The 26,123-nt window shown below is 39.8% G+C and overlaps 2 protein-coding genes across 5 annotated transcripts; both read left to right on the forward strand.

Annotated features, from left to right (window-relative positions):
* Positions 1-1,954: 1,954 nt before the first annotated feature.
* LOC131230861 (riboflavin biosynthesis protein PYRD, chloroplastic) lies at positions 1,955-9,994 on the forward strand. Of its 3 annotated transcripts, none has more exons than XR_009164115.1 (4): positions 1,955-3,148; positions 5,872-6,170; positions 7,764-8,508; positions 9,431-9,994. XR_009164115.1 is itself a non-coding variant. In XM_058226885.1 (3 exons), exons 1-3 carry the CDS (start codon positions 2,075-2,077, stop codon positions 8,377-8,379), a joined length of 1,989 nt encoding a protein of 662 aa, XP_058082868.1. In that variant the 5' UTR covers positions 1,955-2,074; the 3' UTR covers positions 8,380-9,381. The 3 variants fall into 3 exon arrangements, 1 of the variants encoding a protein (XP_058082868.1); XR_009164116.1 differs by lacking the exon at positions 9,431-9,994 and adding an exon at positions 8,682-9,381; XM_058226885.1 differs by lacking the exon at positions 9,431-9,994 and having other exon boundaries at positions 7,764-9,381.
* Positions 9,995-19,421: 9,427 nt separating this feature from the next.
* LOC131231195 (uncharacterized) lies at positions 19,422-25,345 on the forward strand. Of its 2 annotated transcripts, none has more exons than XM_058227307.1 (3): positions 19,422-19,482; positions 21,619-21,955; positions 24,313-25,345. In XM_058227307.1, the coding sequence occupies exons 2-3, from the start codon at positions 21,684-21,686 to the stop codon at positions 24,938-24,940; spliced, it is 900 nt and encodes a 299-aa protein (XP_058083290.1). In that variant the 5' UTR covers positions 19,422-19,482; positions 21,619-21,683; the 3' UTR covers positions 24,941-25,345. The 2 variants fall into 2 exon arrangements, with proteins under 2 accessions (XP_058083290.1, XP_058083291.1); XM_058227308.1 differs by having other exon boundaries at positions 19,433-19,482; positions 21,680-21,955.
* Positions 25,346-26,123: the final 778 nt, after the last annotated feature.

Below are 26,123 nucleotides of genomic sequence, written 5' to 3' on the forward strand. Positions count from 1 at the left end.
AAGGCTCTTATTGTTCCTTGCGACGATGCAAATGTGTGAAGTGCTAAGTGCGCCTAATAAAGCGCCCAAGCAGCCCTAGCCACGCGCATGCGTGTGCGGACGGTGCGAGGAGATTTGAACCCTGGTTGCATAAAAACCCCTTCTCTTACCGACTAGCTATACACACTATTTATGAAAAGTTTAAATAATTAATATATTTATTTACTTTTTAAAAATAACTTTTATTTTTGAAATTTATTTTTATTCTAAGGTTTGAATTAAACCCTTCGGTTTTGACACGCCAACAAACTCTACACATGTTCCACGTGTCCGAATTCGAAACCAACAATGTATATTTTAGCATCTCCTAAAGTTTTGTTGAAAAATCCTACCATTTTCCCATGTTTTCTCAATGTATTTTCATATTTTTGAGAATCAGCAACATTATTAGCGATAACGATATTGTTTCCATATCTTCGGCCAATGAAACTTATATTGGTACAATACTTCAAACAACAATTACGTGTCACATGTGCAATTTCTAAAAAATTACCCATGGCTTGGTGGTAAACTCAAAAGAGTTTCAACATAGAAGTCCAAGTTCTTCTGCAATTTCTCAATAAACACTAGGTGCCTGCTCCCTTTACTTGGCATGAGCCTAAAATTAAAGCATATTCAAAGCTCAAATGGTCCACACCATAGGAAACAACCAGAATTGAATGCATACCATTGAAAACTTCCCGAGAACCACTGAAATTTTAGATCAAGCTGGTATTTGTATTTTCCCTTCATCTATGATTTTGTCCTCATTCTCTAAAATGCGTTGGTAAAAAGGAAGGACCGTGTGAATAAGGTATATGCATCATGGTGAGCCCCACAGAATTTACTCCCTACACAATTGGATCAGCTCTAGCCCATGCCCTCCATCTCTCTTTTCTAACTTGACCAACCTTCAGGGTAAAGACTCAACTATTTTGGCCCGTTACTAGTCAGGCTAGGTAAAGTCGAGCATGAGATGACTCGACTCAGTAGACTCAACTCATCCGATTCATTTAGACCCGACTCGACCCGAACCAAGTGGGTGAGTCAATCCAAATCGAGTAGTAGACTTCGTCCAATCCAAACTCAAATTGAGCCGAGTTTGGATCACCCGGTAACTTGACTCGACTCAAGTCGACCCGAAATCCAACTTGGTACTGACTTGACTTGATCCGAAACCTGATTCATACATATATATTAAAAAAAAAAAAAAAAATCCCGAATGTGATGTTTTCATGTATGAGATGCCCTGTAGCTTAGGGAGAGCCTACGGTTCCAAAAATGCACCTAGGTTCTTAGTTGTGATTTCAGCCCGCGGATACTCACTACACTCAACCCGGCTAAGTACTTGTGACTGGGTCAAACTCAGGCCGGATTAGTCTAGGCCGGACCCAAATTTGGATTAGCTCAGGTATGTTGGACTCCGTACTGAGTTGGGTCGAGTTCGAGTCAAGTTTATTTCAAAACCGGGTTGAGTCATTCAACCCTAACTCGGTCTGACTCCACTCATGCCCAACTCTAGGGCTAGCATGAGCTTATGTTGTACCATATGAGTCATATGAGCCGGGCTTGTCTAGAGCTTGGATTGGCCCTAGCCCAAGAGACCCAGGTGTGTCAATGGGCTGAGCTTGGGACTGAAAGATCAGAAATTTCAATAGGCCCGAATTGTTGGCCCGGCCCGAAACAGTTCAAATCCGGGCCAAGGCCTACCCCAAGCCCGGCCCATTGACAGCCCGAAGGTTGTAGAAGAGCGAGGGAATGTCCGAAGGACATCCGTTAAGTAGGGATAAGGCTTAGATGGTGAAGTGCCTGGGGCATGCTCTCTATGGGTCCCACTTGATGAATGGTCCGGATATCTACCACGTGGCCACATTGGCACATGTGAGGAGAGTATGATTCATAAGGCTACTCGCGCGAGTAGCCATTTAGATTCCAAACAAGGCCGTTTCTCCCTGCAAAACCCTAGAACTTCTCACGATCTCAATCTATCTTCCAACCCGACAAATCCCTTTAATCTCACAAATTCTCTTCTGGGGTTCTCATCCCACCGTCCAAAATGCATCTTTTAGTCCTATCCCCTTCAAATCTCAGCCCCAATCTCACCCTCTTCCCATCTTCTGCCCATTTGGACCGCTCATTCAATTCACACAGCTGCTCTACCAAAAGGCCATCAAATTCAAATTCTGGAAATGGGTTTTGTAATTCCCAGAAAATTCTGTCTGGATACACCTCTTGTTTGAAAGATCACACCACTGTGGATGGTTTTTATGTCAGGGGGATGCTTGGGCTAGCAAGAGAATGCAATGCAGGAAGGGCCTCAAATTCAAATTCTGGAATTGGGTTTTGTAATTCCCTCAAAATGGTATATGAATCTCCCTCTGTTTTGAGAATTCACAACAATTTCAATGGCTCTTACATGAGATCTGTTGAGCTGACAAATGACTGTTACAGCACAAGGTCCTCGGATTCACATTCTGGAATTGGGTTTTGTAATTCCCACAAGATGGGGTCCGAATCTCCCCTTCTTTTGAAAAATCACTGCATTTTCAATGGTTCTTACATGAGGAGGTCTACTGAGCTAGCAAAAAACCGTTATGGCAAAGGGGTCTCCAATTCAAACTCTGGAGGTCGGTTTCCCCAAAAAATAGTATTTGAGTCTTCATCTTTTCTTAAAGATTACAGCAATTTGAATGGTTTTTCTATGAGATGCTGTTTTAAAAGGGCCTCATGTTGTAATTCCGGCACTGGGTTTTGCTCTTCTCACAATGGAGAATTTGAATATCCTTCTGTTTTGAAACATGACAGCAATTTGAATGCTTTTTGTGTGAGGAGATGTGTTGGATTGGCAAAAGACACCTCAGTATCTGATTTTAGAAATTGGCCTTTTAGTTCTAACAAAAGGGTATCCAAAACGCATTCCAGTCGTAGAAATCTTGGCCATTTGAGTGGTATCAGATGTGAGGGAGTTGGAGAGAGAGATGATAGCTTTTATATGAGGAGGTGCGTTGAGGTTGCAAGGAAGGCTGTTGGGTGCACAAGTCCTAATCCAATGGTGGGGTGTGTGATTGTGAAGAATGGAGAGATTGTGGGTGAGGGGTTTCATCCAAAGGCAGGGCAGCCACATGCTGAGGTAACTCAATCATTTTATTTGATTTTTCCCTTTAATTACAGAGTTGGTAGTTTGTATTATGTTGCTAATGAGCAATTATAGGTTCTTGCCCAGGTTCCATACATCGGGTCACTGGTGTGGCTATCCAAACCGTTGATCGAATGGGCCTCATTGTGGATAGGGGATGCCACTTAAGTCTCCCAGATTTGGCTATCCTTTAACCTTTCTTCGTTGGTCTATTTTCTATTGGGTGCGGGCTGTTGAAGTATTTCCTCCATAACCATCTGTCCATAGTGCGTTGATTGAAGGGGCATATTCTCCCAACCAGAGATTTTTGGAGGCATGAACAATGTACAGATAGATTGTTTAATAGTGAAATCATGCTCATCTACAAACTATACCATTGCAGATGAGGACCATATAATGCCTCATTGCTGGCATGCTTGTGACTTATAAGCAGTATGAATTCATCCTAACTTATTATGGTGTGATTTATGTTGGGTCCAAGGCCATTTAATCGGTGCAGTTCATCATAAATTGCACACAACTAAAAAATAACCATGATTAGTTAATCACCTCCCTATAATAAATGTCATGCAAAGTGGGTGTTAAGAGTCAAATGGTATTACTGTTCGTTGGGGTGATACCTTGGCCATGTGCAATCCATGGTGGACCCCAGCCAATCATCCAACATGATAAAGGGTGGGCCCACCTGGCTCCCATATAAACTGAGAAGGTATGAAGAATGCCCCATGTTCCTGTGGTTCGTTGTGCTTTTGCGTTGTTTCATCTTTTTTTTCTTTTCTTTTTTTCTGATTACTGTTCTTTCTTGGAGTCATTTCAAATGTAAACTGTTCATTTTCTCATATTTCACATGCTTGCATCTTTATATCATTTCATTGGTTTTTTTTTTTTTTTATTGCTGTTTTTCATTAATTTTTTGTATTGTTTTTCCATCTCATGTGGTTTCAAATCCTACTTGTGTTATTCTTATATATTCTCTGCTTAAGTGAATTTCAAAACATAGTCTGTATATTCTGGGAGGCCTAGATATGACACATGCAATGCGTGGGGGGAGAGAGGAAGTTGTTTGCATGGCATGGAGAAGTCGTTGAAAAAGGGGAGTTGTTTGATTCTCTGATCGTTGATGCTCAGGCACCTCGAAATTGTAAACATATCATACATGAACTCAACTGTCCAAATCATGTGACACACTTTGATGGGTCATCATTTGTAATTCAAATTGATTTAACAATCATAACCTCCGATTAGTAAGCTTCTTTTTTCTTTTTTATTTTTTCTTTTTTTGAATCTGGACCATTAACTATTTACATTTTGACCGTCTGTAATCCACCAATCAGCTAATTAGGTAAACAAATTAAAATGTAATGTTAATCTAAAATTCATCCAAATCAATGCCCACGATTTGTATGGTTAGTTTGAGTTCATTATATTCCATGTGTATAATTTCTTAGTGCCTGCATATCAGCCATCATATTCTATTAGAGTTTCAGAGTGATACTATCCTGTCCGCTTGCATTATGTCTAGTAGACACTTAGTAAATGATGCCAACCTTATAAATGATAAGAATGGTGAACTTTTAAGCAAGGCGAACTGAGTGGCCCAGTCATAAAGAATTGCAGTGATTGTCTGTTTCCAACTATTTTCTTGTACTTTTCATGACTGTCCCAAATGGGAATGGATCAGATGGTTATGAAGATCGAATTTGGAGGACTATTGGGGGCCCTTTCTCATCCAAGTGGTGGTCCAAAATTGGGCAGTCTGAATCCATCACCAACTTGCACTGACCAAGGAATTATTGGGCTGATACAATTTACAGGATGTTACTGAACACACCCTGGGTCCCAGTTAGGGCTGCAACTTGGTTTGGGTAAATCCAAACCCGATTGACCCAACCCGAGGTCGGGTCCGGTTGTTCAAGGTCTCCTCAGGTTGGGTTTGGATTGGAAAATGCCAACCTGATTTGAATTTGGGTTAGGTTCTGGTTGAACAAATTCAGGTCAGGTTTGGTCGGGTTGGGAATAATCACATGTATTTGGGTTGCATTGGGGTCGAGTTGGGTTGGGTTGGGTCGCATATAGAGTACTTTGGGTGGGGCACCTATGGTTGGAATTTGTATCGGGTCGTGTTTCTAGGTTGGGTTCTCTTGAAGTCGGGTGTGGGCCCAGGTTGACCCTCAACCCAACCCAACCCAACCCACCCGAGTTGCACCTATAGTCCCAATCCATAATTCATTGGTTTATTTGAATGAGAACTGATGACCAACAGCCAGCTGCATGCTAATTTCACATGTAGTCTCATTTTTCCTCCCAATGTATCACTCGTGTTAGACATCCAGGCCATGCAAACAGTGGGCCACACCATGAAGATCACCTGGCATAAAAATTAGTCCCAGCCCCTCGTCAGGCTGGCAAAACCATCAAAATCATTGGGTGGCCAGCTGTCTGGCTCAACAAACAGATGCTGCTCACCTAATTAATGGCTCGGTCCACATTTTGAGAACGGTGATTTTCATGGAACCGACCTTTTGAATGGGTCAGATGTTGTACACAACTGACACACTGGCCGGAAAGATGGAGCTGCAAGCAAAGTTAGCATGCAGCCGGTTGCAGGTGATTAGTTCTCAATTTTTGTTGGTATTAACTCACAAAGGAGAAAAGTTCTTGTTCTTAATTTCCGTAACTTCCACTGAAGTATTTGAGCCAGGAGATGATATTTGCAGGTTTTTGCTCTGAAGAATGCTGGGGTCTTGGCCGAAAATGCAACAGCCTATGTGAGCTTAGAACCATGTAACCATTATGGAAGAACTCCTCCCTGCTCCGAAGCATTGATTCGAGCTAAGGTAAAACACGTGGTCATCGGAATGGTGGACCCAAATCCAATTGTAGCTTCAAAGGGAGTGGAGAGACTGAGAGAATCAGGAATTGAAGTTACAGTAGGAGTCGAGGAAGAGCTGTGTCAGAAGCTTAATGAGGCATATATCCATCGAATGCTTACAGGGAAGCCGTTCGTTACACTGAGGTAAATCATCTAACATTCATTTATTCAGCATGAAAAAAGAAGTATTATATGCCAAAAACAAAACAACGCTTTTTCCCTGGCCTAGTGTGCATGAAAAGAGGCTATTTTTCTAGGGATGACCATTCATTGAGTGGAATCCATTATGCATCAGCCATGCTCCAATTCACCATCAGATGATCCTAACCATCAGTTTGGCTGGTTGCAAATGAATGTTTGGAAAATGACATGGCCAGCAATCCAAAATCCACATATAATGGGAAAAGGTCTAATTGAATGGTTAGGATCATCTAACCACAGAAGATTTTGGAGCGTAGCCAATTGACAATGAAGCCCACCAGATGAACAATCTAGAACAATCTAGGAATGCTCCAGTGTTCCCAGAGCACTACCAAGTAATAACATAAAATGACTCTCATAACATAAATGACTAACGACTAAAGATAAGTGGTCCCAATACAAAGAAGGTGGGTTGTACAATTGTATGGTTGACATTCAATAACGCTTCCCTTCAAGCTGTGGAGCATATATCATGAATGTCTAGCTTGACAAAGAAACGATCTAGTTGAGTATGGCCTAGAGCTTTTGTAAACATATCTCCCAGTTGGTCTTAGGACTTGATGTATGGTATGCAAATTTCCCTGTTGTTATGACCTTGATGTGACAGTTGATCTTGATGTGCTTGGTCCACTTTGAATGCAAATTTAGCCACAGATGCACGATGGCCCACTTTGATCTATCACAATGGAGTTATATGAAAGTGGGCCTCACCTAATTCAGGGACCGTTTGATATCCCAAAAGCACGTTGGAACTCTTCGATCGTCATTTTTCAATATGGATAGTTAATGTTTCTAAATCGAACTATCCAATGGAGACGACTATAACTCCATCATTTCATATGAGATTGGGTTGATTTTCGGTCATCTGAAAGGTATTTTAGTGCTCTTTCATTTCTGACTGGAATCGTCATATTCTGAGACCATTTGGACATCCGTAAGTGGGATCGCAGTCGTCGGTCCTAAATTTTCTCAACATCTCCTTGTCCAATAGTAACCCGCATAACTCTCTCTTCAGAGGTCGAATATAAAATATCACACACATTCCCAAGACACAGTCACACGACCCACCATATGGTGGTTGAGAGAGGATTCATGTATGTCAGCCCCCAACGACTTTAGGATTCCGCTTCAAAGAAGTAGAAGGAGAAAGAAAAGAAAGACATGAGGAAGGTGATGAGAGAAATCAAAGCCTGGATCAACACACACTCTAATACCATGTGGACACGATTGAGTGTTGAGCCTTGTAATCTATGTAAATATGTGGGTTTCCTTTGGCCTTGAGGCTGGTTAAGGATGTTGGTGTTGCAAGGTTGTTGGCCTGTCTGGGGCTCCTTGTGTTTTCTGGTTCTTTCTTCTAATAAAATTTCATTACCTTTTTATTTTTTTAAATGTGTTCTGGACTTGATGAACGGTTCAGATCAATCGATTGAACTGTCTAACTGAACAGATGCAACTAGGAGCACTGTAACTTGCGGTGCTATGAGAGCATTGGAGCATCTCTTCTTCCTAATCTTCCTCGTTTTGTCTAAATTACAGATACTCTCTCTCATTCAATGGGCGGATTATGAATCACCTCAGCAAAGGAGCAGAAGAGTCCGGTGGATACTACTCACAGTTGCTACAGGAATATGATGGTGTCATCATTTCCAGCACCTCACTGGCCGAAAACTCCACCTTCCCAGCATCTCAAGAAGCAGGCGCCAATCAACCACTCCGGATTATAATATCAGCGGCTTCAAATTCGCCATTGCGTCTCCCTACTCTCACCACCGAGGCCAGCAGCCCGACTATTGTTTTTGCAGATAAAAGTACAGTCGTGGACCCCACAACAGGGCATAACTTGGGTCGGTTGGGAATCGAGACGGTGGTGTTGGAACGGATGGATTTGAGCGCAATCCTTGACTATTGCGGCCACCGTGGTTTGTGTAGTGTTTTATTGGATTTGAGAGGGGATTTCAGTGAGATTCTTGAAATGGGTTTTGAGGGGGGCCTCTTCCAGAAAGTGGTGATGGAAGTATGCCCGGTTTGGGATGAAATTGTAGAGAGTTCGTCAGCGCTGGCATTGAAGAGTGTTGGGAGGAAATCAATGGGATTGAAGGATCTGCAATCAAGGATCTCAAAGGGGAGTGTTGTGGTGGAGGGCTATATTTAGGTAGAGCTGGTGGGGCCCACAAAGATGAGATTGTTCTGACGTGTCATCCATCGGGACAGAATTGGGGTGGGGTCGGGCAAGCATGGATTGGAGTACAATCGAGAGGAAAAGAAAATGCAGATGAGCATTGTATGTATACTCGTTCTGTTTGTTTTCTCTTCTTCTTCTTCTTTTTTTTTGGTCTCAATAGGCAATGTTATAGTGTTAGCATCGGATGATGATCCAATGTGGGGCCCCTTTCCTGCTAGGGTGTGCCCAGCATCTGTATGAGGTTTTTGCATCACAATATGAAAAGCGTACAGGGTTCTTTGTGGGCAATGGTCGCAAACATTCGAACAGGAGTTCCCATGAATTCGAGCTTCCGTGGGGCCCACCTGATGTTTGTGTGAAATCCAGACCGTTCATCAGATACGCCTTATTTTCTCCGTGCATCTCAACAAGCAGGCTGATCCAAAACTCAGGTGGGCCACACCAAGGGGGAAATTGTTAAATCACACCTAAAACTCTAAATTCACAAGCTGTGGCCTGCTTTAGTTACGAAATGGTCTGATTTTTGGGGTGTCCCTTCTTCCTAATGGGCACGCTGATGACTGGATGAATATAAGACAGCATGTTCTGTTCCATGCCCAATCTGAAAGTGTCTATGGCAGACATCCCACTCTCCATTGTTCCCCATTGTTCCCTGTAGTGTGGCCCACTCAAGTTTTTTATTTGGTTTTTGTTCGGGCTCTTGGCCTAATTAGCATGGGAGGGTGGATCTTATGGACAGATTCAATGACGCGAACACATTAGTGGGCCCCACGCAACTCAAACGGATGAGGACTTGCATTCATTTAGATGTATGCAATCATTCTCCTCCTACACTGATCTTAGAAGCAAATTGCCTCATCTATTTTCTTCCTTTTTTCGGGTTTTCCTAGTTTTCTGTTCTACCCAACACTAGTGATGTAAATGTCGTTCTAAATAGTCTTATGATAATATATAGAGAGCTTTTAAGTGATTTATCAACCTTGCATTATTTTCTCATTCTCTTGCTCATGTGAAAGTACAGAAATATCTTTAAGAGGTACTTTTATCAAGACTCGCGAGTACGGCACATCCAAAGCACAGTGAGAGTAGAAGCGGTTTGCAAGACATGGAGAGAAGGTGGAGGCATAAAAGGAGAGCTACTCGACACTTTGTAAGAGGAGAGTCATTCAATATTAAGTAGAGTATGACATCTGATAGGAAGTGTGAAAACATCAGTTGCAGGACTTGAGTCCTTTTCAATGACCAAAACCTTCTATATGATGGGCCTGATTATGGGTGGGGGATACACAAAATAACTTTTGGACTGGAGTATTTCAATCCTTCCATTATTTAAATTACAGAGACAAGTCTAAATTCAAAGGAAAGAGTCAAATGATCAAAGGGATAAAATATCTCAATCAAAAGGAATTTTGGGGGTCATTTGGATGCCTGTAGGATTTACAGGTAAGTCATAGAAGTGGTGTTTGAATGGGAAATTTCATCAGTATATTACAGGTTGTAAGGAATTTTGGGCCCGTTTGGGAGCTTGTAAATGGAGGAATGGGAAATGGAATTGAAGGTAAGTGAATTGAGAGTAAATGGCTTATTGTGTTGTGTTTGTTTGGATGAGAATAAATGAAATTCATTTGGAATCTAAATACTCCGTTTGGATGAGAGTAAGTGGGATGAATTGGAATGCATTGAAAAATTTCAATATATTCGTGGAAACATATGTGAGTCACAAATCAGCTTTAATATCCCAGATTAGCATACATGTGATATTTAATAGAATGATTGTAAGAAGTTCATTGAAAATACACTTTTGCCAAAAATGAGGAAATTTCAAGCATCAGATGGGCCACAAACATAAGGATTACAAGCAAGTAACTTACCAACAATTTTTTACCGTCCATTTAGATGGCCAACCTTTGGACGGTTTGGATCATTCTAAAGTGTGATTTTAGTGATGTAGCCAATAATTGGATTGTCTTAGAGTATCATCAATGTGCTACGTATGTAGCGGATGTGTGCATAGTCGCACCTTTGTTTACTCTATGACTCTCCAAGGAATCTCAAAAAGGAATTTCACCCCATTTGCTTCCAAAATCATCTCTCATGTAGAGGATATCATTTACATGCTTATTTACTTCCATTTCATTTCTATGCATTTACTCTCATCCAAACATACCTCAAATGCCATTTACCTCCATTTACTTCCATCTAAATAGCCACTTGGTGCCATTTGATTTCACTTATCTGTAAGTCAGTCACACCTGAAACTCACCTTCATTTACAGATTAAAAAGTTTCAGGCATCCAAATGGCCCCTAAAAGAAGATGTGGGGAATAGGAGCAACAGGCTGGCTCATGCTTATTCGAGATGTGTGAGATCCGGGTCATTCGTCATGTGTGCCACACACTTAAAATTGTGCAACGGACAGAGAATTAGAAGACCAGACCCATCGAGTCGACTAGATGTGCATGGAAGAAATGTATGGCTAGGAAATTAAGCTAGCCCTTGAGGCCCATGGCTCCTTAATCAAAACCATCGACATGATGTGCCCTGCAGTGGGAATCTTCTAGTTTGAATGATATTGAACCTTTGTCATGGCAGATCAAAGAGAAGAAAATACAAAGGTCAGCCATTGAAGGGTTAGCATCTCCAAATCTAGGAGATTTATTGGCCATCTGCTATTTAAAAAGTAAGGTCCATTAGGTACACGGTGTAGATCAATGAGTCATGGCCCCACATATATACAATAAAACATGAGATGACTATCCTCACTGTGCTAGATCATTCACTAATCACTCCATCCGAGCTCATGCGCATGTATGTATCAGAATATAGTTTTTGAATTAATCAAAAGTAATTGTATTCGAGTCACATAAGTTTCCTGATGATTTATGTTTGGTCTGCAGTATTGAATGGTATGGAATTGCATTTGATGGAATTAATACCATTATTGTACAATGATTGCATGTCTGGAAATACCATAGTATTTTGAACATCCAAGCCTCATGTTTGAGATCAAATTCTTCCTCGTGTTTGGAATTGCATCAAGTGAAACCTATACCATAAAATTGTAATTAATGGACTAGATTCACAATTGATGTTGGTCACTAGAAGTGTACACCAACCGAGCTAGATCGGTTAGCTCACTCAACTCCACTTGAAAAAGCTCGATTCGACTCAGTTCGAAGTTGAGCTCGAGCCGAGTAGAGCTAATTTTTTGAGCTCAAAAATGAGGTCAAGCTAGCCCCAGCTCGACTCGACTCAGATCGAACCCAGCTCGAATCAAACTCGGATCGAACCAGTTCGATGACTCAGTTATTTTGATATTGATGTTGCTCACCAAGTGTTTGATGAAATGACTCCACACTTGTGTTTGATGAAATGACTCAACAAAGTGTGGCTGGTGGCGAGGAAGATATGTATATGAAACCAATACCCATTTTGACGTAGGGGAGGACGTGAGGTCGAGCACCGTCTTCCTCAAGAGGATAACTATTCCGAATCCACGGAACTTCTCTAGACTCCTCACAGAAACTTCTCGAATCCACGAGGAAAGAAAGCAGGAAATAGAAATAAATTCTAATAAATTCAAAATTGGATGAATGAAACCTAAAAACGAGTTCACAGCCCTTTAAATAGGGGTACCAAGCAATGGGAAAGAAATCAGAATCAAACTACAACTAAAACTCCTAGAATTCGCGACTTACTATAAATAGTAAACTATTTATAGACGGTCGTGATGTCTACTAGTGTGCAAGGTTTTCGGCCAAAAATAGTAAGTGTCCTATTTGACTTTACCAAACCGTTCTCCTAATTATTATAAACTCTTTTCACGTTGGGCGCAACTCCTAAAGCCCGACAGATGAAGGGTTATAATCAAACTAAAACTCGCTATTTATAGTAAAAACGAAATTAAAATAGGAAAACGACCGTTGATCCAGGGGTATTTCGCAAATCCGCGTTGCGTAACCTGGCGTAGCGGGGTTGGTTGGCTAAAGTAGCTTGTTCTACCCCAAAATCATATATTTTACGTCAGATAACTCATTCTGGATTGCGAGATACGTCCGATTTAAGGTCCGATGGTCTGGATCACTTCTATCGTCGACCGGGCCTTTTCTGATCCATCTTTGCCATATAACTGTCCGCGACCCGCTCCACATCACTTTTTTTCTTGATTTTTATGTTACTTAGAAAGTATTTGATAAAATACCTGAAAAGTCATTGATGTTGTCTCAAATGCAGTGAGATTTTGCAGGTGCAATCAAAATGCCGCACAGGCGAACTCGGCATGATTTGGCTTGAGTTGCTAACCGAACCAAGCCGAGCTGGTCAGTCAGGCTCGAGGACCAAGCCGAGTTCGAGCTGAGGTAAGCTAGTGGTTGAGCCGAGTCGAGCTGAGGCTTGCTCGACCCGGTTCGACTCAATGCACACCCGTATCAATCACTTGTGCATGTATATAAATCAAATAGTCAAATGTCTCATGTTAAGGATGCATATGGATGGATGAGGTGGATAAAACACATACATCAATGTGGGGCTAGAGATGTAGTGGATTTCCAAATCTACTAAAAACCCCACATGGACTAAATGCAATTCCATCACATATAACTCCAGTCCTTCTCATTGTCTTCAAAGGCCTAATGAAATTTGCATGAGACCAAATTCAATTTTATCCCACCTAAGCCCATGTACCAAACAGGCCAATGCAACTTCTAAATCCACAAAAGCCATAAGTTTGTCAATTGTCTCACCAAAAATTAATTCAATGGTTTTCATTGAGTTGGCTCTTTAGCACCTATTTTAACAAGTGGAGATCAGATGAAGTTTATGAAAATGCATCAAAATGCAGAACATCGAGATAAAATGTGGACCATTGGTTATAATTTTTCTAATTATCCATCTCTTTCATTGAGCATTTGTGACCGCATGATGAGTAGTATTCACCCAGTTGGTGAACTTCCCAGGTGTACCAAGAGTGTTATTAAAGATCCCTCTCCCTTGGAAAATTTGTTAATATGGAAATCAGTAAAATTTAAAAAGGGTGTGTCAATGTATTTTGCTTGTTTTTCAAGTTGATTTTGGTGAATCTTTCAATGTTATTAAAGATTCATATGGGTTTTATTTTTAGGAAGCTTGTTTGAATAGCAAGTGAAATTTCATATTTCTCTCACAACAGTCACCAAATTTCCTATACTATGGAATATCATTGAAAAGTCGTGTCAAGTTTGAGTTAGGCCTAATTCAAAATTGGATGAGTCGGGTCAACTATAACTTGGTCTAACTCGACTCGATGCCCAACTCTAATTACACACGTAAGTAATGATAATATATATACATGTATTTACATTTGTAATTGAAATTTCAAATGCCCCGTTATTAATACTGGACAACATACAATTTCTTTTTCCTATTGTCTAATAGATAGTCAGGCTTGCTTAGATAATGAGAAAAGAAAAGAAAAGGAAAAAAAAAACTATTATAATAATCTAACAATGATTTATTAAGATTTTTCATAGTCACAAATTCTTATGAATATCAGTTTGGGGATATAGTTTGGATAATAAGTGAAAATCCCAATAAACTCCAATGAAAGTTATCTTATATTTCATGTGTGAGATTTTGATCATGATGTTTGAATAATGATTCTATTTTAAAATTCAATATTGTCCTTTATATCAAAATATAGTGGAATGTCTTTTACTGGAGGAAGTCATCTATTATTTTTGTTCTCTTTTCCTTTTTATCCAAGTCATCTAAACCAGCTTTGAAGGTCATTGAGAGCTAGAAGAATTGTCTCATATTATTTTAGAAATGTTCACAAATTAGCTTTTTGAAAGGAAAAAAAAAAAAACTAATTTTATGAGAAAAAGTGTGGTCATAAATATCAATTTAATAACTATCTTTTACAATACCAATTTTTTTTTTTTAAAAAAAAATATATTTTTTAAAAAAGGAATTTTTTTCATACAGCCGCTCATACCCTTTTCAGCATGGATCAAAAACTCTTACTTTTAAACTATTTTTTAAACCCAGCCTACATATTTTATATATGTCCAGCAACCGCCTAAAGTATTGAGATGTTGACTGTTGAAGTCTTTTTTATCCCTGCCTCTAATCATTTATTACTGTTTGACCCTTCAAGATTTAATCTTTGCCAAATGACTATACTACCCTCCATTTTGCTTCGTGGAGCCGCTGTGATGTCTGTGTTTTATCTACGGGTGAATTGCGTATTGAGTAACTCACCATGCTTAGCTTACTGAGTAAGGTCCACCCTGATTTATATATTTTATCTTCTCAGTCCATCCATTTTACCAGATAATTTTGTGGATTGAGAAATGAACCACACCATAGGAAATAGTTGAATTGAACATCTACCATTAAAAAATTATTGGGGGCAAATAAGTTTTGCATCAATTTTATATTTGTGTTTTACCTTTATGACATGTATGATCTTATGAACAGGTTGGATGACAAATAATCAATACTGTGGGGCCTAGAAAGGTTTCAACTGTGGAAATCATTATCCCCACTTGGTATGATCCACTTGATCTTTGGATGTGCTTCAATTTTGGGCTCAACCCGTAAATTAGATGGAAAAATAAAAGAACAGCGTGGATAGACCACATACATTCAAGGTGGTCTCAACTGAGTTTACCTATCAGAGCACATTGGGTAACTCAGCATGCAATTTGATTTCTTTACCTACATTGTCTATTCATTTTTCCGTATCATTTCAGGGCATGATCCAAAAAATGAGGATATTCCAATTCTCAGGAGGTCCTCACGGTGGATGCCCACCATTGAAACATTTATTGGACCACATGGGTTTATTAGAAATCCATGTGTTTTGTCATCTCATTTTAGGGCACAACCCCAAAATATGCAGATTCAAAGCTCAATTAGGCCACACAACTAAAAATAGTATAAAAAATACCTGCCATTGAAATATCTTGTGGCCATCTTGGAGCCCACTTTTAGCCTTCGATCTGCCTCATTTTGCTCTGAAATGAAACTGCAAATTAGATGAACGGAGTGGATTTATCAAAAACAAATCATAATAGACCCCGCATACAGTCAGCAATGCTTGCTCCACCATATGTGTTTTATCTAGGCCATTCATTTATTTTGGATCATTATTTTAGAGCATGAGCCCAAAAACTAAGCAGATCCAAATCTCATTTTGGATCATTATTTTAGAGCATGAGCCCAAACCCAAAAACTAGGTTATGAAGACCTTGATGAAGGGAAACAACAAGTACCAGCTTGATCCAAAACTTTACTGTGGGCGTTCAGTTACTGTTTCCTATGGTGTGGACAACCCAAGATTTTGATCTACCTCATTTTTGGGCTCATGCCCTAAAGTGATATGGAAAAATTGATGGACGGCATGGATAAAATATATACATCATGGTGGTACACAAAGCATCATCCAATTGCGAGTCAGTCGCGTTAGTAGCAATTTGCATCATTGCCTAGTATTCGTGACAAATCCACCCCGTTTATATGCTTTGATAGTTCTTTCTAAGGCATGGAACCAAAGAAGAGTTAGATCTTAAGTTCAAGTGGGCCATGGAATAAGAAAAAGTGTGAAAGGACGCTCACCGTTGAAGTATCTTGTGGCTATCGTGGGGCCACTTTGAGCCTTTTATATTCTTCATTTTTAGTTCATGTCTTAAAATGAGCTTCCAAAACGGATGGACGAGATCGATTTCTCACAAACATAACAATAAGTGCCTTCAGAGGCGTGGTTAGACATTTAAGTTCACTTCACCCGACAACAGGTGGGGCCTACCATGATGTTTGTTACAATCCTCCCCATACATCAGATTTTTCATTACATTTTAGGCCGTGGTCCCAAAAATGAGGTTTATATGGAGCTCAAGTGGGCCACACGAGCAGGAAAGATCAGGTATTGACTGCTCACCGTTGAAACATTTATGGGTCACAGATGTTTTGTTGACAAATCCACTTGTTAAATCAGCTCATTTTAGGGAGCAATCAAGAAAATAAGCCATGTCCGAATCTCAAGTGGGCCACATGACAGGAAACAGTGAAAAAGAATGTCCACCATTGAAATATCTTATAGCAATCAAGGGGTTCACTTTGAAGTTTGGATCTGCCTCTTTTTTTAGCCCATGCCCTTAAAATGAGCTGGAGAAACAGATGGACGGAGTGGATTTTTCACAAACATCAAGGTGACCCTACGAAAGTTCAGGATGGGGGCACCTTAGTAATCTAAACGGAGGTTGCCAGCTGAAGTGAAGGCAGTTTTGTAAATTCAAAAATATAAAAATCAATCCATATGAACACCTGACGCTTGCGGTTTAATGAGCAAGGAAATATAAGTTGATTTGAGAAATAGTTTAAAAGTAGGAGATTTTTGGTCTATAGACGGGAAGCAAGGCAGCTATATGAAAAAAATCCCAAAAAATCATTTGCATACTAATAAGTAATAATGAGTAAATAGACATGTTCGGATTGTTGTTCTCGAGATTTGAAATAGGACATTCTACTCTAATACTATATCAAATAATCATTTACTCCAAAAGCTTAAACTGTCAAAGTGTAGTATATCAATGTTTATCAATGGACTATATCACTGCAACAGTTACATCAATATTGAGGCTTCTGATGTATTGACTATTCTAGCTACAAAAAGACCATAGAGTAACAGCCTGATCCATAGCTCAAGTGGTAGACTGAAAGATACCTCGTTTCAACACTGAGGTCATGACATCAATTCCCCAATGGGAGTGGCTAACAGTGAAGTGTTTACTGGCAATGGGGTGTACTAACAAGCTAACAAAAAATAAAGACCATAGAGTAGGCTAATGTAGAGAAATGGCTACCTAGAATGAAGGTCGAAGTGAGTTCTGCTGTGGACACCAGCTTCAAAGAGTGGTGGATATGTTACAATCCCAATAGCTTAACTTGTTTAACTTAGCTTGAGCTCACCCAAGACAGTGCGGCCTTTACCATAGGACCCACCTTGATGTATGTATTCTACATCCATGCCATTCATCCATTTTTTTCAGATCATTTTAGGGCAACATTCAGAAAATAAAGTAAATCCAATAATTAGTTGGACCATACCATAGGAAACAGTGGTAATTGAACTCCTTACCATTAAAAACTTCTTGGCGTGTAGCTTATTGTTTCTGTAGTTTTTATTTGTCATCAAATCCCTTGAAGGGAAAAAAAAATATCCACTTAATCCAAAACTTTTGTGGCGCAATAACGGTCAATCACCACTGTTTCTTATGGTATGGTCCACCTGATAATTGGATTTGCTTCTTTCATGGGATGATGCCCTAAAATAATATGTAAAAATAGATGGACAATGGATACAGAATACATACATCAAAGTGGGCCCCATGTAATGGACACCACAATTTCCTGTAATATGGTCAACCTGATAATTGTATCTTCATCATTTTTGGCATCATGCCCTAAAATGATATGTCAAAACATATGAACAACATGAATATATAATACATACATCAAGGTGGGCCCCACAAAGAGGCCTGCAGCTAATCTGCTCACCTCGGATGGCCACAAACACAAAAGCATCTATAGAAGAGAGACTTATATTATAAAGTTATGCTCTCCTTCCTCTTCAAGCTCTAATCTGTCAACCATAATTAACCTATGACCCTCCAAATTACGCTACGAATCTAGAAATCTAGAAAGTGGATGTTGATAACAACTCATTTATAAAGGTGGATCGTATATGATTCAACTTGTTGTAACCAACTTGGCTTCCTCACTCAATGCCATATTGAAAACCGTAATAGAGCCCAATCATTATATAATTTAGGAGTCATACACAATAAAATAAAAATAATTCACATTAATAGCCATTAATTAAATAAAAAATTTAAAAATATAAGAACAATGAACAATGGTCCACCATGACGGATTGGACCGTAGGACCCACCTTGATGTATGTTTCATCATTTATTATGGGGCGTGGCATGAAAAAAAGAAAAAAATAATAATCCAAATCTTAGCTTTAAAAAAAAAAAAAAAAAATTCAAAAAATCTCATGTACCACGCACCACAAGAAACAGTAAAATTTCTTATCGGCCATAAAAGAGTTGCATCCAACTTATATTTATGTTTTTCACATATGTATGTTTTTCCTTATCTTCGTATGTGTGACCTTATTAATAGGTTGCATCGCAAATAAACATAACAATGAGCCTTTGTAATCCTTAACGGTGGACATTCAATTACCACTGTTTCCTGTGATGTGACCCACCTGAGATTTGTATTTGTCTCATTTTTTCGCCAAAGCCCTAAAACGAGATTGAAGAAGTGATGAACAGTATGGATATATCAATACATAAGGTGGGCCCCACTATCACGGCATCGCCGAATCAGGCCCCGATTCAAAAGCAAGAAAAAAAGAAGAAGCTGGAAACCGGAAGTGATTGCGTGTCCTACACCCGGCCTGAAAATAATCCGTCCGGGCAAGGATCTGTTGGGTCCACCGTCATGTAATGGTTTTATCCACGCCGTCCACACATATTTATAGATCATTTAGGTTATGTACTCAAAAAATGAGGAAGAAATAAGGCTTAAGTGGACCACAAATTTGGGATTGAATGGTCACCATTAAAAGCTTCTCGTGAGCTGCAAAAGTTTCGGATCAAGTTGATATTTGTGTTTTCACTACATCCAGGTCTACATGACCTTATGAATGGGTTGGATGGTAAAGAAATCAAGTTAGCCCCCAGAACGGTTTCAACGGTGGATGTCATTATCACTGCTGCTTCCTTTGATGTGGTCCATTGATGATGTAGAACTATCTCATTTTTGGTATGTTTCTTTAAAATTATCTGATAAAATGGATTAACGGGGTGGATAAAATCCTTACATCACGGTGGGCCACACAGAGCCCTGCCAGGGACGGATTATCGTCCGGGTGGGGGTAGGACGCAATCCGCTTCTCTTGAAACCCTAGCAACCGGAGAGGCGCGCGGCAATTGTAGGGAGAAAGAGAGAGCCGATTGCAGAGAGAGAGATTGGAGCTGATTGCAGGTAGGGGAGAGAGAGAGAGATTGGAGCTGATTGCAGGTTGGTTGTTGGTGCATTTCTCCCCCTTTCCCTCTTTTCAAAAATCCGAACGTTGGGCCTGTAAGTCACTTACAGAGAAGTGACTTCTTACCCCAGCCCCCTGCAGTTTCCTGGAAGATTTGCCTGTAAGTGACTTACAGGTGAATTTCCTCCCCCAAACACCACCTTTAAGTGGCTTCCCTGTAAATCACTTACATTTTACCCGACTTACAGGCATCCAAACAGGTCCTTAGCAATGTTGTGGGATGGGATTGTTCTACAACAAAAAATTTTTATTATTATTATTTTTGTGTGTGTGTGTGTGTGTGGGGGGGGGTGGGGGGGTGGGGGTGGACCTGTTGTGGTGTGTGTATGGCATGGCATGAAACCCCATCCAACCATCACGCGGGCCACCATGCTTCACTGGAGGTGTTTCAGTGGCTATGCATTGTTTTCTATGGCGTGGCCCACATGCTGGTTGGATAGGCTTGATTTTCTTAGGTGGGTCACCGTTGGCCTTTGTTTTCGACGGTGTGGATTCAACCATTATGTGGGTGAACCACGCTATAGTTAAGGCTTTGGGTGTGCATTGATTTCTGCAGCTTCGCCCATTTGATGATTGGATATGCCTATTTTTGTGGCATCCTAAAATTTTATAATCACATAAGATACCTTAGCACACTAGGGTTGAGCCCCATCTGGATGAATCTTCGAGCCGTTTCTTTAGCTACACCAATTATCAGGTTGCCTACAAAAGTGGGCCTACATATTCAAGATGCTTGTAACGTGGAGAAGCAATTTAATATAAGCAACAAGGAAATTAAAAGGAACAAATGACATTCTTTTATAGAAGTTGTCCCTCTGCCTCATAATAAGAAAAGGAACATATGAAGCTAGTATTATAATCCCAATATGGAAACCTCATCTTTGGCTAAATCACACAATCGTATAATTCATAAGATTAAAGAGATTGAGAAGGATGTCGCCCATAGAATTCAAGTGGGTGGAAAAAACAAAGATGTGCTTCTGGAGTTTTATGTGATCGTCATGCACCACTCAAGCTGAAAGGAAATTTTGTAGGATGGTTATAAGACAGAGTCATGCTTTAGAGGACAGAATGTTGGGCAGTTAAGAAAGAACATGTCCATAGGATATGTGTGCAGCTGAAATGAGGTTGCTGAGTTGAATGAGTGGCAAGATAATGAAGAATAAATTAGAAATTGATGCAGTCAAGGGAATTTAGGAGTAGCACCAATAGATAACAAGATGAGGGAAAGACAGAAAGTAGACAAACTGTATACTAGGAGTTACATGAACACGTGTAACAATGGCATGACCCATTGAAAAAGTGCATGTGCGCGTGTTAGACGTAGGATCCACTGCGAAAAAGTGTAAATTAGAAAGAGGTTGTTAAGAAATGAGGTTCTTAACTGCCCAACGTTGGGTAGTTGTAGCTGAAATGAGGTTGTTGAGTTGAATGAGTGGCAAATAGTGAAGGATAAAATTAGGAATGGATGCATTCAAGGGAATTTAGGAGTAGCACCAATAGATAACAAGATGAGGGAAAGTAGACTTAAACTATATACTAGGAGTTACACGAACACATGTAACAATGACATGACCCATTGAAAAAGTGTCTATGCGCTTGTTATGGGATCCACATTCCATGGCGAAAAAAGCATATATTCATCATTGTACGCATGAGAATCTTTATTTTTCTCCATAGGTTCGGTATTTGACATGTGCACATGGCTCTTTTTCATTGGGTTACATCATTGTCACATCATATTTTATTGTTGAATTTTAATGGCGTCACCTAAGGTTGGACTGATTTCATGCAAGGTGAGATTCTCAATGTGTCCAATGTCTTAAACTTCTCGAATATCACAAACAAGTGGGACTTTAGTGGAAGAAGTAGGACCGGATCTTCTCCAACAATTAAGAGGCTGTGTTAAGGAAAGCTCCGGGTTGAGTTGCAACCCTAGTCATGTCGAATTTTGACAAGATACCTCTACAAGACTTTGATTCTTTTAGTTTTTTTAAGCGATGGTCTTTTGGATATTAGTTTTGATATCAATATGTCATTTTCATCCAAAATTTGGTTTTTTACCATTAATATGAGTACTCTAAAATGTTTGGATAAAATGGTTTTTGTAGGATAAAGCAGCAGTGTCAGGCTATAAATTGCACTCGCATGTGATATTATTTTGGAATTCAGAGATATGGCAAAGAGAGGGGGAGCCAGAAATGCATCGACACCTGGTTCGGGATATCAATTTGCTAATCTTCGAGAGGAGAGCAGTGGGAAAAAAGAAGTCAAAGGATCCAAAGGTGTCAGTTCTATCTTGAGGATACAGCATCTGCAGAAGCTGGCTATTTGGGCAGGTGGGGAAGTTTCTATACCTCCCTTGGGTGCTCTGTTTGGACACCATTTGGCCGCTAATGCAGAGGCCACAGGAATTCCGATTGATTCATCGTTCTTTACTTGCCAAGGGTGAGATTATTTTCCATTTTAATTGGGCTTGATTTGATAGACTTGCATTTTAATTGGGCTTGATTTGATAGATTGCATTTTAATTGGGCTTGGTTTGATTGGTCCTTCCAAGGTAGGACGCAACAAACAAATGGTGCAGATAACATGACCTGGGTATACTTTCGAAAGCATGCTTTTAAGACTCGGACAAGTCCAATACGAGTCGACTTGGATTTGGTACTACCCGATCTTGTTCTATACCACAACCCCCCCAAATAAATAAAATAAATAATAATAATAGTAAAAATAATAATAATATCATAAAACAAATAAAATAAGACTCTGACATGGACATATTGGACCTGCATGTATTTGAAGACAGAAATTAATATTGATCTTGGAGCATGCATTATTCAACCCCAGTGAGTGGATCTTTCGGGATGATTGATTAGGTTTGATATTTAGCTCGTTGAATCAACTAGGTTGTTGTAATCAACCTATGTAATAGACTATTACTTAGCGCTTGATTGTAATAAACCTATGTAATAGTCTATTACATTTCGCCTTTGGGAGTTTTGTGCTCTCATTGCTGCAACCCAGCTTGGATAAAGGAGGGTTCTGTTGGGTTGGCAACCGGAATGAAACTCATGCCATCATGAATCTGAACAATGTAACATTCAAAAACTTGCACCAGGGATTGGCCTTAAGTTTTGGCCCTTGCGGAACAGGATTCATATAGCCGATCCCAATTAACCGGGATAAGGCTTAGATGATGAGATGATGTTAATTAGGTTTAATAATTCCACACACAAGCACAACACCTTTACATGCCACTGCACATGTCAAGTTGGCACGTGCAAGAAACATCTCTGTTGTTTGAGTCAGGTAGGCCTGCCATGCAGATGCCTTGGACTGGCCTGATTCTTGGGCCAAGGCACATGCACTATGGGACTGGCCTGATTGACTTTTCAATTTCATGTGTGTGCCCTATTGCCACATGTGGTGATCCAGATTGTTCATTTGGTGGGCCCCTCCATGGATGGGAACAAGTAAAAAAAATATATATCTGTGCCACCAGAAACCCCAACCATTTGATTGTTGGCCCACAAATTGATGTCTAGTGTGTGGAATTTCAACTTTTTTAAGTCTTCTATTAGTAATGCAAGGAGTTGTGGAATGAATGGGGCGTTGAGAGAAGAACCGTGTCTTTTGTATGTGTTTTTGTGTCCACGTGGTTAGGGAGAGGCCTGTGAAGCTTGAAGTGAGGAACCCTTAGGCCTTGTTTGGTTGCCACTTAAAATGAGTTCATCGAATTTTAGTTACTAGTATTAATGTATTAGACATTTTTGGTAAGGGTTAAAATGAAAAGTAATCTTGATAACCCATAGTTTATAAAGGCCGAGTTACCTATTTGTGCTAAACAGGGAACTTTGCTGTCCGGAACCTATCTTGTAGATGTAGGGCCCATAGTTGTTCGGTCCAAGCCATTGATTTGAAGGTCCCCCATCATGGATGGACCATTCCCGGAATGTCCTCTTAATTGTTCAACTCTAACCTTCCTGCTATTGGCATGCAAATACATGGTTTAGAAGAAATGCACAAGCAAACCACATTCGTTGGAGGAAAGACAAAAGATTTGATGGCTACGATCTTCTAATTTGGGAGATCTGGAGGAATGGTCTGTCCATGATGGAGGCCGTCGGATCAATGGCTTGGATAGACCAACCACGAGCCCCGCATCTAGAAAGTTAGTCCAAAGAGGGAAGTTCTCTGTTTGGAGCGAATAGGGAACTTGGCCTCTAATTTATACGATCTCTAATGCGTAATTAGTGTTTACTAAAATGAGATGAAATCATTTTGAAGTGGCAACCAAACAGGGCCTTACTCGGGATCTTTCCTAGGAACTTTATAGGAGAGGTGGTGGTGGAAGTAGACTTGTTGAATGTTCTCTCCTAAGACTAGTAGTCTTTGATTTTAATGAATTTGTTCAACGAAACCCTGGCCGTTGCTTCCAGGCCAAACATTTCCTTTACCACTTTTGTAGAGAGGTGGATTCCGTTGCAGGTGTATTAGCCAAGGAAGGTGTTCATTGCGAGGCTGTTTGTATTGGGAATTATTTCCCTCTTTGATCTTTTGACTTGTTGTTAGAAGTGAGTATAGCACATGGTCCATATACAACAGGAAAATTTTCAACCGGATGGCTGTGATTGTCAGATGCAACTTCTTGCAACATTACCGATCGTTCATGTGGTGGCCCATCTGATAGATGGCCTTGATTGCTGGATCATGGGCCCCACCTGTAAAGAATAACATTTCCCACTTAAAAAGTCTTCATTCTTTGCTTTTCAATGCCCTACTAACTGCTAAATGTTCTACAGATGTGAGACTATCCTTCAGCCTGGCCGTAACTGCACCGTCCGAATAAAAAAGAACACAGCCAAGATGCAGCGCCACAAGAAATCATGTGTTCCTTCAAAGAACAATGTCGTTTACACGTGCCATTTCTGTTCACACCAGAGCCTTCATAGGGGCACCCCAGAAGGCCACATGAAAGAGATATTCGCTTCAAGGCCGAAACTTATTTCAGATTCAAAACAGGTCAGCTCCACAGATAAAAAATCCATCATCCCCGAGAAAGATACAGCAACTGGAGCGGAGATTATCTATTTGAAGCCGAACCCACTTTCAGAATCGAAGTCCAAAAGTCCCAAGAAAGAGAAAGATCAAGCGGTTGGAGAGATTACTATAGAAAACAGCCCGGCAACGCCATTTAAGAGAGTAGGCAGTGCCTTGTCCGTGGAAAAGAAATGGAAGCGGTGCAGATCAGGACCGAAAAAGACGGTTGGAAATGAAAACAGCTCGGCGTCGATGGAAACTGGAAAAGCCACCAGCGGATCAAGCAAACGTAGGAGGAAAGCATGGTCTAGCCTGAAGGAGATTGCTGAAAACAACGAGCGTGAAAGTGCACGTGAAATCGGCAATTTGACAATCCCATTTCACATATGAGGGGTACGGATATTTTAATTTAGGCATGAGAGGGAATGTGTGGCAAATGGAAATGTTAGGCTGTGTTTGGATGCACAAGTGAATTGAATTGTAAACTGTCAGTTTGAGGGATGAGGAAATGACCCGAGGAGCATGGCCTCTCAAGTCCCATTTAAAAGTAGTGCAATTGCTACTTGGAGCCCAATCCCTCTATGTTAATACTGAGGCTATTACACGTTGGACATTTCCAATTTGCTAGACCGATTATTGCAATTTGACTCGATGGTGCATCCAAAGGCACCCTGAGGTTATGATTAACTACAATAAAATGGTGTATACGAAATCAAACCGTTCAAAGTGTGGGTCCCATGTCGATTGATTGTAAGCTGAAAAATATATCAGATTTTTTATTTTTTATTTTTTTTTAAACTACAAAATTGGTGGACGTTTAGGGGCTGTTTGCAAGCAAGGATTTCTTGAGAAATTTATTTATTTTTTTCCTCATTAGATATTGGTGTTTTTTTTTTTTTTTTTTTGGTTATTTATAGGGTAAAAGGTAGCTGCGAAATAGACCTAGAATTATCAAACTTTTTCTTGAAAAAGTAGTTATTTGATTTATTCTCAAAAAAACTAATTTCTAAGCATTTCTATGATAATCTAAGATACCATTATGTAGTGGTCATTGATTTGGACAGTGAGAAAAGAAAGAAATGGATGACTTTTCTTGCCACAATACTTTTACCATGTTTGGATAGCAATGGAAATATTGAATTTTAAAGTGCAATCGTTGTCCAGACATTATGGTTAAAATTTCAATCATAAAATACGATGTAACTTTTGGGAGAGTTTTATTTGAATTTTCACTTGTAATGTAAATAATACCTCTAAAATGGGATATGGATATTTGTGGTTGTGGAAAATTTTGGAAATCATCGTTTGATAATTATTACAATTTTGTTTTATTTTCGTTTCCACCATCCAAGCTGGTTATATGTGATTCTTTGAATAGTGGAAAAAGAAAAGAAAAGAAAATTATAGTAATTATGTATTATATATATTGTTTACTATCAATAGAAGGGTATTTCACATAGCAGTAATTAGACTTTTCCATAGTATTTTTTGACACAAGAAATTAAATAATCATTGTGAGAGGAATATGAAATTTTCACTTGTTATCTGAACAGGTCTTCTAAAAATAGAATCC

This window comes from Magnolia sinica, chromosome 17 (genome assembly GCF_029962835.1).
Source record: "Magnolia sinica isolate HGM2019 chromosome 17, MsV1, whole genome shotgun sequence".
In the NCBI taxonomy this organism is placed as follows: Eukaryota; Viridiplantae; Streptophyta; class Magnoliopsida; order Magnoliales; family Magnoliaceae; genus Magnolia; species Magnolia sinica.